Genomic DNA, 14847 nt, shown 5'->3' on the forward strand with positions numbered 1-14847 from the left:
ATAGTAAAGTTAATTTCACAATGTTTTGGTAGAGTGCATATTCAAGAAGTAAAATGGTCACATTTAATTGTAGTAAGACATATTTTGGGCAGGTATGCAAAAATCTGAAAAAGATAAACTGGGATAGATTTTTAATGTGGAGTCATTCGAGGAGCAGGTTTAAAAGTATTTCTTGAACAATGCAGGACAAGTTCATCCCAAACTTTGGAAGAAGTTATAAATTAAATATAAAATTGCAGTAAATAAATAAATAGCTAAAAACAGAAGCTAAAACAATAGCTATATAAAGCATATCAGATTAATAGCTCCAACAGTAACCATAGGGGATATGAGAAAAAAGGTTAAAAAGGATATTAGGAAGTCTAAAAGGCAATAAGAGAAAAATGTTGCTGATAAGGCAAAAGAAAACCCAAAGAAATTTTGTTAGTGTTTTAGGGACGAGATGAAGTGTATTAGGAACACTAAGGGTGAACTAAATATAATCGTTTTGACAAAATATTTAGACAGTCTCAGCATTTTACCTGAGCAATTCTGAGTTGTATCTTAACAGTTAATCACTGGTGGCAATAAAATTGAATTGTGCTAATTGTTGGCCCCCTTAGCATTGACCCCACCACTGGTGGTTGTAATGGATAGATGTGGTCGCTGCAGACCGTTTAGAGCAGTGTTTCCCAACCTCGGTCCTGTGGCCCCCCTGTGGCTGCAGGCTTTTGTTCCAACCAGCTTCTGTTTTTAATTGGACTCGTGGGCTAATTAAGTGATGTGTTATTTCCCAAGTTCTGTGTTTTAGGAACAATATAGAAATTAGAAAAGTAAGTTTGGTTAAAATATATATATATATATATATATATATATATATATATATATATATATATATATATATATATATATTAAAATGTACCAAGTAGTTGTATGGGAATAATGTATTTTTTTCTTTTTAACAATATTTTCATCTTGATTTTCATTCTACTTTTCTAGGTGTTCTAATTGTTTAATTAATCTATTATTTACTAATTAGTGGGTCTGATGTTAAAGTACTTGCAGCCTTTGATTATTCAGTGTTGTTTGCCAGCGTGTCTGCTCTGCTCATTTTTAATTGTCATTAATAAGATACAACGAAGGGGAAAAACTGCACAGAGAAAGCGCAAAATATAATGAAATCAACAAAAGAGAGTTAAGCATTTAAATCTATAGCAAAAACAGAAATATTTCTAAATGTCTCATAAATGTAAAAATCATGCTGCTGTGCTTTCTTAATGTAGAATAAAAGAAAAATAATACCACCTAATTAAATGAGATCAGTGTTATCAGGTGTTGTCACTGATTAGGAATCTGGTTGGAACAAAAACCTGCAATCAAGGGGGGCCACGGGACCAAGGCTGGGAAACACTGATTTAGAACAATAATAAATATTGGTGCACTATGTATCAGAAAGCAGGCATTCCAAAAACAAATCTCAACATGCATAGCCACTTTAATTGTATTGTTTACTTTTGGAGCTGAAAACCTCCACTCTTTTGGAATATTTAAAAAAAAATAAGAGCCTCTTATGATAAGTATCATGTAATTAAATCTCAAACTAAATGGTTGACTAATCTGCATGGAAAGATAACACCAGAACCCCTTTTGAATGACTCCTGATGAATGACTACTTGGTAGTTGATAATTAACAACTTGCTGTTTTTATTCCAGTGAATTTTAAGGAGGTGAACAATTTGTTGTTGTGATCCTGTGTAACTGTTTTTTTTTTTCTCATTTGCTTTACCTGCTGTAGGTTTTTCGTTGCCTGCCCTCTGATCAGGTGCGAAATAATGATGAACTTCGAGACTTTATAACAAAAGTAGGCTTGGGAAAGGAAGATCCTGCAAAGGCTTTGGAAGAACTGAAAAAGATTAGAGGATTTTTGGTGCAGTTTCCACTGTACTTTCTTTCTGAGCAGAACCTACTGCCACCTGTTGGGACAAAGGAGTCAATGGTTCCTATGGAGACCTGGACCTAGAAGAGATGCATTTGCTTTATGAACTAGGAAAAGCCTAGAAAACATAAAATTGCACCAAGTTCACTAGCAAGCCAAATTCTACCAGCAGGAACTTTCAGGCTGCTAAAACAGCTTAGACCTGATTTTACACACAAACAAAACAAGAAACTATAAGAACTGAGCACTTGTTACTTTTGTATTGCCTGATCCTCTGGCTATATGGAAAAGTAATTTCTGTGGAATGTATATTTTATTTTGTTTTGATTTAACTGTAAAAACAGTGCCCATTCTTTACTGTTTGATCTACATACTATAGGACATGCAGATGATCTAGGAAATTTAATCCGTAATTGGAACTGGGAAAATGAAGTAAGTGAATGGTTTACAATTAAGATGACATACTCAAATGAGTACTATTTTAAATTGTTCAGTGAATATGATGAAAAAAATTTCCAGTGATGCACGAGAAGAAATCTGCAGTACATGCTGCCATTGTTTTTACCTGTGCTCACAGATACACTTAATCAATGTAAATGACCATTAAGTAGACACTTGTGCAGAGGACATAGCATTGATATTCAGTTCTCTTTAGTTCTTAAAATTTTAAATAACTCTGTGTTACTTTTGATGCAAACTGCCTTATTTTCTAATATTGATGTGTCGTTGTGGAAGTCAATTAAGACAGGGAAATGTTTATCTAAATGTATCGTGAAGATTCCCCCAGTCATTTTCTTACCTGCTTTAGGTAGTTCCTGGAGCATTAGAAGCTAGAAGTGCTCCTTTATCTAGTGTCCTATATGTAGACTATATGCAGTGGGAAGTTATTTATAAGCTATCAGTAGTGAAGAATTAAGCATTTGAGGATGTGATAACTTTCCAAGCATCCATTTCCTGAACCCCATTATCCCAACACAGGGTTCTGAATTAACACTAGACTGGTCGCCAGTCCATCCCAGGGCAAATTCATGAAGAGATCTGTTTGGTATACACTGCCCCAATTAAAATACACCAGTCAAACTCTCACATGAGAGAAGAAATCAGGGGGAACACATCTGGACAACTGGAGAAAGTGTAGACTCCAGGACAATTTAGAGTCAATGATCATCCCAATATGCATGTTGATGGGATCTGGGAGGAAACCCGAGTAGCAGGAGAATACCCAAATGGACAGAGCTGATAAGGACAGGGCCAAGTTTCACACTCGGATTCCTGGAGTGATGAGACAGCAGCACTGTGAACTAATTCAATGTGCTTTAGGTTTTTTCTGCTGCTGGCGTAAGAGAAACGTCACTGTGGGTTACTGTCTTGAATATTTCTGTATGGTACATATAAGATGCTGGGAGTTTTTTTTAAATTACAATGGTTAGAGGTATTTTCTCTGTTCATCTTTGCACTTTGTATTGAAGAAAAAAAACAGTAATGCACAATGTTTCTTTGTACACTGTATTTTTACTGTCTTGAAGTGACTTAGGGTTTTTGATATTTATCATCTTTTAAAGTTTGTCATGATGTGATTCGTCTAAGACATCGCCACACACTTAATTGTGTTAATCTTGGAAAACCTCCTTCTGCTACACTTGGTATGCCTTTTTAAACACTCATACTGTGTCAGTTTGTCACATTGTAATCAATATTTTCATCCAGTCATTCGTACATGTCAGTTCAATTTTTCAGTGTAGAAGTTAATTAATGTGAACATCTGTATTCTAACATAAATACTAATCTACCTTACTAAAAGTGTTTGTATCTCTAATGACTAGCAACATGCAAGTTCACACACATTTCACGTCACAAAAAAATCAAACAGTGGAATGCTGGTGCCAGGTCTGCCTCAACTGGCATCAGATCATTGTGAAGCCCACTGGCATTGTCATCTTCTCACAAAATAGAGATGTATACTTTCAAATGCTAAGCAAACCAAGAGCCTCGGAACTACCTACTTTTCAACAAAATCTTTTGGCTGTGGACCGCCTAAACTGAAATATCAAAGTTTAGAATTGAGATGAAAAGTTCAAATCACAATAATATAGAAGCAACGTGCAGATTACACACACTACATGCTGCACATCCAGTAGCATTGCTGAATTCTGTGTGGCCTGGTGTTTTTCTGCCTCTTGTTCTTTCTGTACCAGAATTCTAACATTTTAAAACAGGAGCATAAATCCTGCTTGCTTCTTTTCTATGAACTGGAAGAAGCACACACAGGCATCCTTGGTTGCTTTTTCAAATTTAGAAAGGTCCTTTTCAGTGGTGGATGAAAATCAATGTGCAGCATAATATCTTGTGCTCCATACGTTCCTCCTTTTCAAATTACTGTTGCTACCTTTAAGTGAGCAAATGGCTCTGGATTTCCTGTATCTCTTCTCTAGCATGTGTTTCATGCACATGACTGGGAAAAGCTTGAACTGGTAGTACTAAAGTGATAATAACCAACAACAGAGGATAATGCTCATTTTAATATGGGTGATGACAATAAGGCCGGATTACTAAACTGGAAAGTTCAGGATGAACATACACACACACACGTGCCGCATGGAGAACACTGCAGGGCCAATAGAGCTAGCCCCTAAGCCAGAAACAGGCTTGCCGTACCCACTACAAAGGTGATTTCACATGGTACAAGGAGTAATGTTTGACCAAATAAATAATTCTTAGAGCATGTAATAGAAAATAGAAAAAAATATTAAAGAGGGTTGTTATAATTTTGATTAAGTTAAATTACGGTGGAAAGATTTTGACGCATTTTACACAACGTCTGGTGAGGCTTTGCTTCACTGTCTCTTAATGCACTGATCAATTATCACATTCATCGATTTCTTGGTTGTGTTGTGGGGGCCCAGAGTACGCATTAATATCCACTTATATTTTCACATAAATCACTGTGAACATGATCAGCAAGGTCCAAACGTTCATCAGTTCTCCAAGCAGTGTACATACATTTAGAATGGTGACAATAGCATTCCACAAGTATCTTTGTACTTTTTGTATTGGAAGAGCTGAATGCGGCCACACGTCTCATTCCCATAACACTTCAACGGGGAGCCAAAATTTTAAAAAATGTGCACAATTATTCAGTAAAGTCAAAAACCAAATTATTCAATCCTGAAACTTCTCATAAAACTTGCACATTATAACTTGTTGGTTCTCTACTGTGTACACAAAGTTGCACTGGATGTGGAGATCAAAATGTGCATGTCCTGATGTAGGTGGGACCAGCTATGGTACATTTGCTCAGACATCCATCCATCTTTCAAAACAGGGTTTCCGGAACCTCAGCAGCATCTGGCGTCACACAAACACACACACTAATTCATATTTGGCCAATTTAAAGTTGCAGTTAAGATAGAACAGATTCAGTTTTGTGTTTGCAGTGATAAATAAATAAACGACTTTATACTTTTGTATTTTTTTTTTGTATTACAGGTGGTATTTTATAGCCATCTTTACATTTGTCAAATTATACATGTTTTTATGATCTGTTTCGACAGGGTATTTTGTGAGTATGTCCTTCTTGCTCACAGCATTGTTGGAGAATGTCTAGTTTTGATTTCTCTTCCCTTATCTCATAGTTTAGCCTGGAACTGACCATACTTGCTCTTGCTGGTTCTCAGCTGACACAAGACATGAAGCACTAACACATGTCGGTAGATTTTTCTTGTGGAGTGTATTCCTTCACCTTCCTTGTGGTGGTCTAGGTCCTATCTACAGTATATGCACTTCTATTTTTATTATCATTCTTATTATTGTTATTCTTTTCAGTATTTAGCAAAGGACTTAACAATGCAATGTAGGATAGGAGAACAAAACAGGGATGGAGATAGGTCTCCGGAATTGATAAAGTTTGGTTAGTAGACATGGTGTGCAAAGACCCATTCAAAAAATGAGAATTCATCAGCATACTGAAAACAAATGTTTTTTTTTTTCATGTAAACTCACAAATTTATAATTATGCTTTATTTGCCAGTTGTTGTTTTTTTTTAATCAGCTCAACTGTTTTAAGCAGAGTTTACTACAATATATTGAGTAATTGTAACTGAATCAAAAAATACATTTTGGGATTTCATTTTTTTATGTCACATTTTTCCACCTAAATAAGTAAATTCTAATGAATTCTAATTTTAACATGATGAAATTAGTTAATTCACACATAGGTTGTTTCAGTAATGCTAAAAAATAAATTAATAAAAGTAATCTTTAAATCAGTGGTGTGTAATAAACATTTAAATTCCCATTTATAATATTACAACGTATATGTAAGAACGTAAGATAAAAAAGTAAGAAACGCTTTTTTATTTTGGCGTAATCTAAACATTACATTCCCAGCCCAGTCACAGCTGAAGACCCGGCTAATGGCGCTGTGGACCAAACCAACGAAAGACACTGGGGGAGTTCTGGTGCTGTTTATGTCTGGGTTGCGTCCCCCTTGGAATTTTGCCACTGTTGATTTCACAGGGTTGGGGGGTACCCCTTGGAGTTCTGTGTTTTGGGTGGCCACACATATCCATTGAAAACAGCACAAAAAAAACACACACCACCAAATCAAAATTTTTCCCCATACAACATATTCAAAAATAGCCCAATTATGTGTGGAAACCACACTTCTAACCGCCCAGGTTACCATGATGCATTGGTAGCAAAGAAAAGCATGCTTTTGTATAGGGTGTGCAACAGGTTTGCTAGTATATTAAAAAAAAGTTTCATAAAACAACTTCCGCAACCACACAAAACCAACAGCATTCAGAAAAAAATCAAGTTATGAAAAGTCTTTTAACTTTCTTTACAACTGTACAAAGGTGTGGGGATCATTTGAACCAGAATGCAACAAAAGGGAGTGACTTTATGCAGAACTTCAAAATTTATGCAAAAATAGGATAGTAGTGTACATAAAACATGTTTAGTTTAATTCAACTGTGTATTGGGAAAACTGAAATATGTTTTGAGGATTAAAAAAATATTAATTAACATAAAATGGGTGAGTAATTACAACAGTCCCTGAGGCTTGATAGTGCTTCTGTTAAAAGAGAATAATTTAATGGTGTTATTTTGACATCAATTAACTGTGTTTATGTGACACCTGAGAGATTTTTGTAAATGTAAATAGAAAAAGCAACATAATACCAGCAAACATGATTATTATATTATATTATGATTATTATAAATTAGGCGCATGAAGTAAACATCTGTCTGTAAACATTATTTTTAGTGCATCAGCAGACATTTTCGAGTTCTGAAGAGCCCCCTTTTAAAAGACAGATGCTTTGCAGAGAAGCAGTGCTCTAATTCGAGGCCCATAGCCATATCCATCCCTTAGAAACTTTAAATGTAGCCCATGTTATTTGTTTTCAATACACACTATATATGTCCCGCGATGACCGTTAGTTTTCTCACAAACCGTCTTTAGTATGCGTTTCACATATAGATTCAATCCATAATCGACATTTACATTGAGCATCCAAACGCCTGTCCAGTGTTCACTGTGTTCATACATTGAACAATGCACCATGGCCACTAACCTGTAGTTAGAATGAAATGGCCCATTCATAATGGCCCAACAAGAAAAAGTAAAAAGAAGGTGGGATGCTACATTGTCATAAGTGTTTTAATAAAATGAAAAAAAAGTGACCATCTTGTAAAGGAAGCACTAGCTTGATTTCATACACTTTGCTGCATTCATTCTTTAAAGCTGCACAAGAGATGATGCTGACTATGGGTGTTTTTAAAGCCCATCTGACTGCTGCTACTGCTGTATGTGATTTCTTTTCTCTTTTTCTTTACTTGATTGTTATATCTGGATAGAAAATGCATTTGCAGTTCCACTGTATTATAACGTGATCGGATTCTGTTTCTAGCCAACAGCAAAAGTGGTCTGTGTACTCCATCAATTATCTAAGTCTGACATATTCCAAATTAAAAACTGTTGTTGGTTTATTATTAGCATGCTTGCCTACTTGACACTGGAATCTTCTTCTTCTTTTGGCTGCTCCCGTTAGGGGTTGCCACAGTGGATCATCTTCTTTCTGTCCTCTGCATCTTGTTCTGTTACACCCGTTACCTGCATGTCCTCTCTCACCATATCCATAAACCTTCACTTAGGCCTTCCTCTTTTCCTCTTCCCTGGCAGCTCTATCCTTAGCATCCTTCTCCCAATATACCCAGCATCTCTCCTCTGCACATGTCCAAACCAACGCAATCTTGCCTCTCTGACTTTGTCTCCCAACCGTCCAACTTGAGCTGACCCTCTAATGTACTCATTTCTAATCCTATCCATCCTCGTCACACCCAGTGCAAATCTTTGCATCTTTAACTCTGTCACCTCCAGCTCTGTCTCCTGCTTTCTAGTCAGTGCCACCGTTCTCCAGCCCATGTAACATAGCTGGTCTCACTACCGTCCTGTAGACCTTCCCTTTCACTCTTGCTGATACCCGTCTGTCACAAATTACTCCTGACACTCTTCTCCACCCATTCCTCCCTGCCTGCACTCTCTTTTTCACCTCTCTTCCACAATCTCCATTACTCTGTACTGTTGATCCCAAGTATTTAAACTCATCCACCTTCACCAACTCTACTCCCTGTATCCTCACCATTCCACTGACCTCCATCTCATTTACACACATGTAGATAGATAGATAGATAGATAGATAGATAGATAGATAGATAGATAGATAGATAGATAGATAGATAGATAGATAGATAGATAGATAGATAGATAGATAGATAGATAGATAGATACTTTATTATTCTGTCTTGTTCCTACTGACCTTCATTCCTCTCCTCTCCTCTCTAGAGCATATCTCCACCTCTCCAGGGTCTCCTCAACCTGCTCCCTACTCTCGCTACAGATCACAATGTCATCAGCAAACATCATAGTCCAAGGGGACTCCTGTCTAATCTCGTCTGTCAACCTGTCCATCACCATAGCAAATAAGAAAGGGCTCAGAGCCAATCCCTGATGTAATCCCACCTCCACCTTGAATGCATCCGTCACTCCTACCGCAAACCTCACCACTGTCACACTTCCCTCGTACATATCTTGTACAACTCTTACGTACTTCTCTGCCACTCCTGACTTCCTCATACAATACCACAACTCTTCTTGAGGCACCCTGTCATATGCTTTCTCCAGGTCCACAAAGATGGAATGCAACTCCTTCTGGCTTTCTCTAAACTTCTCCATCAACACCCACAGAGCAAACATCGCATCTGTGGTTCTGTTTCTTGGCATGAAACCATACTGCTGCTCACTAATCATCACCACACTTCTTAACCTAGCTTCCACTATTCTTTCCCATAACTTCATGCTGTGGCTCATCAATTTTAACCCCCTGTAGTTACTACAGTCCTGCACATCCCCCTTATTCTTAAATATAGGCACCAGTACACTTCTTCTCCACTCCTCAGGCATCCTGTCACTTTCCAAGATTCCATTAAACAATATGGTTAAAAACTGCATTGCCATCTGTCCTAAACACCTCCATGCTTCCACAGGTATATAATCTGGACCAACGGCCTTCCCATTCTTCATCCTCTTCATAGCTGACCTTACTTCCTCCTTGATAATCCGTTGCACTTCCTGATTCACTATCTCCATATCATCCAACCTCTTCTCTCTCTCTCATTCTCTTCATCCATCAGCCTCTTAAAGTACTTTTTCCATCTGCTCAACACACTCTCCTCGCTTGTGAGTACGTTTCCATCTTTATCCTTTATCACCCTAACCTGCTGCACATCTTTCCCAGCTTGGTCCCTCTGTCTAGCCAATCGGTACAGGTCCTTTACTCCCTCCTTAGTGTCCAACCTCTCATATGACTCATCATACGTCTTTTCTTTAGCCTTCGCCACCACTTTCTTCACCTTGCACCTTATCTCCTTGTACTCTTGTCTACTTTCTGCATCTCTCTGACTATCCCACTTCTTCTTTGCCATCCTCTTCCTCTGTATACTCTTCTGTACTTCCCCATTCCACCACCAGGTTTCCTTTTCCTCCTTCCTCTTTCCAGATGTTTATGCCATGCACCCTTCTTGCTGTCACCCTTACTACATCTGCTGTAGTTTCCCAGCTGTCTGGTAACTCTTCACTGCCACCCAGTGCCTGTCTCACCTCCTCCCTAATCTCAACCTTGCCGTCTTCCTTTTTCAACTTCCACCATTTGATCCTTGGCTCTGCACTCGCTCTCTTCCTCTTCTTGATCTCCAGCGTCATCCTACAGACCACCATCCTATGCTGCTTAACTACACTTTCCCCTGCCACCACTTTGCAGTCTTCAATCTCCTTCAGATCATGTAATCTACCTGTGTGCATCTTCCTCCACTCTTGTACATAACCCTATGTTCCTCCCTCTTCTTTAAATACATATTCACCACAGCCATGTCCATGCTTTTGGCAAAATCCACTATCCTCTGACCTTCTTCATTCCTCTCCTTGACACCATACCTACCCATCACTTCCTCGTCTCCTCTGTTCCCTTCACTAACATGTCAATTGAAATCCGCTCCAATCACCACTTTCTGTCCCTTGGGTACACTGTCCATCACTTCATCCATCTCACTCCAAAAATCTTCTTTCTCACCCATTTCACACCCAACTTGCGGTGCATATGCACTAACAACATTCATCATCACACCTCCAATTTCCAGCTTCATAATCATCACTCCGTCTGACACTCTTTTCACCTCCAAAACACTCTTTGACATACTGTTCCTTCAGAATAACTCCTACCCCATTTCTCCTCCCATCTACACCATGATAGAACAATTTGAATCTACCTCCAATTCATCTGGTCTTACTCCCCTTCCATTTAGTCTCTTGCACGCACAATATATCAACCTTCCTTCTCTCCATCATGTTTGCTAACTCTCTCCCCTTAACAGTCATAATGCCAACATTCAAAGTTCCTACCCTCAGTTCCACTCTATTTACTTTCCTCCTCTCCTCCTGCCTCCGGACATGTCTCTTCCCTCTTCTGCTCCTTCTTCTTCTTCGGCCAACAGTAGCCCAATTTCTTCCAGCACCCTGTTGGCTAACAGTACTGGTGGCGGTCGTTGTTAACCCGGGGCACGACTGATCCATTATGGAAATTTTTATTGTTGTCTGCATATTGATTTGGCAAAATTTTACACCGGATGCCTTTCCTGAAGTAACCCTCCCCATTTATCCGGGCTTGGGACCGAACGAAGAAACACACTGGTTTGTGCACTTGAGGAGGGTGCTAATTTATTTTTTAGCACTAAGGCTCATTAAATTCTAGTTATGCCACTTCTGAGGGGCTTTGTCATGATTCTGTTCCTGACTGACTTTTCCAGAACACAAGGGGGCGTCCGCCCTGGTTGCTTTGGGGGCCACAGGTACAGAGCTTTGAAGCTCTACCCTGTAGGGGCCCGTGGTCACCGCCAGGGGGTGCCCCGATGCCTTGGGAGCCCTAGACCTCAGCACTTCCGCCACACCCGGAAGTGCTGGGGGGAAGAGGATTGTGGACACCCGGAGGACTTCCGGATGTACCGTCAGAGCTTCTGCCACACAGGGGTGTGGCTACGGAGCCCCTCAGGATGCACCTGACCACCTCCCTCCAGTCAGGGGCAAGAGTCGGGTGGAAGAGGACAAAGCTTGGTGGAGAGGATAGGAGTGGAGGCGGACCAGAGACACTTAAGGCATTGTGTTGTGGCCAGGACTTAAAGAGGTGATTGGTGCTGAGGCACTGGGATTGTGCACTTGACCATTGTAAATAATATATAATAAACTTTACTTCTATTCAGTGATATTTTGACTGTTTCACATCTATTGTTGACATAGGTTACATGAATTACATCATTGGCACAATAGTATAAAGATCAGCGTGATGAAGGTAAAATTATACAAGTCTGACATACTCTGATGAAAAACTTTGTAGGTTTTCTTTCAAGACTCCTTGGTTACAGAATTTTGCTGTACCTTTTTCCAGTTCCATTTTTGGTTACATTTTGGGCTTGACAATCTCTCTTATTATATTTCCAGGTATGATATGTTGCTTATTAAACAATACTTCTGTGGTCATCCCATTAATGTTCGTTAAATTTTGCTGTCAGCTTTAGCTGGTACAGGAAGACAGAGTTGGGGAGGGCAGATACAAGAAAATGAAAACATAGATGACTCCCTGGTCTCATCTACAATGCTGTACTGCAATGCTCAGTCCTAGTAGGTTTGTGTTTATATTTGCACCCTTGACAACAAAGAAAGAGTGGTTAAAACTACAAAGTTTACAAGCAATAGAGACCATAATTCAAAGTGGAGCACAACACTTGCAGTAGTTTAGGTAGTTCTGAAAATAGTTGATAAACCAGAATTCAAGCAAAATCAAAACTTTGACTTGATATACTTTATTAATCCCCAAGGGGAAATTGTCTTTCCACATGACCTTTAGAGGTCAGAGCACAGGGTCAGCCATTGTACAGTGCCCCTGGACCAAGATTCACATTGAGGGATAACAGAAGGTTTAACAGAATGTGCTTGACAGTATTTTGTCATTATACTCTGAAGTTAAATATGCAGTTTTTAATCTTCAGTTTATATGCTTCCAGTAGAAAATGGCATTAAAAACATAACTTTAATCTTCACCACCAGAGGGGCAAACCAGTGTAACTTGGTGCCAATCGCAAGCCCGGATAAATAGAGAAGGTTAGTGTCAGGAAAAGGACTGGAAGAAGTACTCTGAAAAGCTATTGAATGAACAAAAATCAACGGGTAGTATTTGGAGATGGAGTCTCAACTGAAGGGTTTCTACCAAGAATAAGGAGGGAGGAAGTAAAGGGCACACTGAAAAGAAGGCAGCAGGGCTGGATGAAATATTAACAGAAGTGTGGAAGACTTTAGGAGAAGAGGAAGTAGATGTGTTGTGGGATTTAATACAGAAGATCTATGAACAGGAAAGAATTCCAGAGGAGTGGAGGAACAGTGCGATTGTGTCCATTTATACAGGAGAAGAGAAAGAGAGGAAGGCCATAGGTAAGGAGGTACAGGACCAACACACTTCTGGTAAATGATTTGTTGGCTGAAGGTATTCAGTGTTAGTGTGTCAGAGAGAGGATGTGCAGCTTTGTTCATAATGGTACTCGGTTTCATTTTCATTCTCACAGACAGTTCTCTTTGCACCCAGAAACAAAGTTTTCCACTTGATTCCTATACACTGTCTCTTCCCCCTTATCAATACAACACATAAGTACAGAATTATTTGAGAATTTCTGTAGGCAGACATGATCTGGTATTCCATTTATAGTCTGATGATAAATATAACAGAAGACAATAATTGTTCCATACGGTGCTTCATTAGATGAAGAGGCACTTGCCTTCTTTGGAGCAGGAACAATTCAGGATGTTTTCCACAGCAGCGGCACTTTCCGGAGCCTTGAGGACAGACTGAAAAGGTGACAGAGGGCACCATAAACTTGGTCAACACAGCTCTTAAGAACCCAAGGACTAACTCCCATCTGGTCCTACAGCTTTTCCTGTGTGTAGCTTCTTCAGCTATCTCCTTACTTTGTCTACAGTTCATGGTTAGAGATGGACTTGTAACTTGCCATTCCAGCTGAAGTGGTAGGAGTTGTTGATATAGTAGGGATGGTGTGGGGAGACTGGAAAAAGGTGGCAATGGGAGGAAAAATCTATTCACAAATTGGTTCAGGGTGTTAGCGTTGTCTACATCCCCTTCTAGTACCTGAGCCCTGGACTGCTTGAGTCCAGTAATTATGCCCAGTCCATTCCAGACATCTTTCATATTATTCTGAGTGAGTTGACTTTCTGTTTTAGCTTTTTAAGCTTCTGTTCCTTCTGTTAGCTTTTTCTTTAGCACTCGCTGTGCATCCTGCAGAGCCTCTTTGTCACTGAATTTGAATGCTGTCTGTTTCTCATTCAGGAGACCTTTTAGTTCCTCAGTTGTCCCGGGCTTGTTGTTTGGAAAGCAATGTACTATCTTTGTGGGTATCACAGTGTGGATACAAAAGATAATATAGTCTGTGATGTAGTGGCTTAGTCCCTCAATATCAGAGCCACATTACTCGCCCACCTTTTCTCATTTCGTCAATTGCAAGCAGCCATCCAGAGCCAGTTCAGCCCCAAGCTGCTCCATTTCCTCACTATCCTTGTGGTAACAGGTTGCCATCTAATAACAGGCTTGCAGCTAGAAATAAGATGAATCAGGTTGTGGTCAGATCTGCATTAACTCTTTGAGGGCTGAATATATTTTTCCAAAAAACATAGTTTCTGAAAAGCAATGGTTTCACACAGAAATCAACGTAAAACGTCTGTTGCTGCATGCTGCCAGTTTGCCAAGAATGTGCGGCAGGCTTGCTGTTTTCGTATGGCAGCAGCAGCAGCGGTCACAGTCGCAGTGCATCGCAATCTGGTTTCTACCTCATATTGTTAAGTGCCAGTCCTCCTGGCGAACTTTGCTGTAGGCGTGTCAGCTACGTGAACCTGTTCAGCACCACGATTAGCTGGGGACCAGTCAGCTGAAGCTGGAACCTCACATTCGTTTTCGACCACTCGTATCAAAATCGGAGTCCGATTCAGAGATAATAAGCAAAACTTCATCCACGGAGTATTTTGCTTTACCCATTCGCTTTGATCTCTCATCATTATGTCAGTGCCATTTTTGCCGTTGTTTGCGCCTTGCTGCTCACATGAGCGCCGGAAATCTCCTTTCCTTCTAGCAACGAGAGTCCAACTAAAACATAACGGTTGGTTTTGTCACAGTTACAGTTGATTGCCATCGTCAACTCCTCCTTTTGACAAAAGTCGACATCAGCCCCGAAAGAGTTAAGGTGCTGGTAGTTTACATTTACAGACATGTTTAACATTTCAATAGAGCAGGTCCAGCTTTTTATTTCCACGAGTGAAACAA

At 39.6% G+C, this 14847-nt stretch overlaps 2 protein-coding genes across 4 annotated transcripts in view; one reads left to right on the forward strand and one right to left on the reverse strand.

Moving 5' to 3' along the window:
- The window catches only part of pld1a (phospholipase D1a), a 287428-nt gene extending 281248 nt beyond the window's left edge, over positions 1 to 6180 (forward strand). For all 3 annotated transcript variants that reach the window (XM_028794711.2, XM_028794710.2, XM_028794714.2), the window contains one exon: positions 1775 to 6180. In XM_028794711.2, the coding sequence (XP_028650544.1) occupies positions 1775 to 1999 (225 nt within the window). In that variant the 3' untranslated portion in view covers positions 2000 to 6180. The remainder of the gene's footprint in view (positions 1 to 1774) is intronic.
- Positions 1 to 14847, reverse strand: part of LOC127526866 (uncharacterized) — a 345966-nt gene that overhangs the window by 292822 nt on the left and 38297 nt on the right. The window lies entirely within an intron of this gene.

Source organism: Erpetoichthys calabaricus, chromosome 2 (genome assembly GCF_900747795.2).
Source record: "Erpetoichthys calabaricus chromosome 2, fErpCal1.3, whole genome shotgun sequence".
Classification (NCBI taxonomy): Eukaryota; Metazoa; Chordata; class Cladistia; order Polypteriformes; family Polypteridae; genus Erpetoichthys; species Erpetoichthys calabaricus.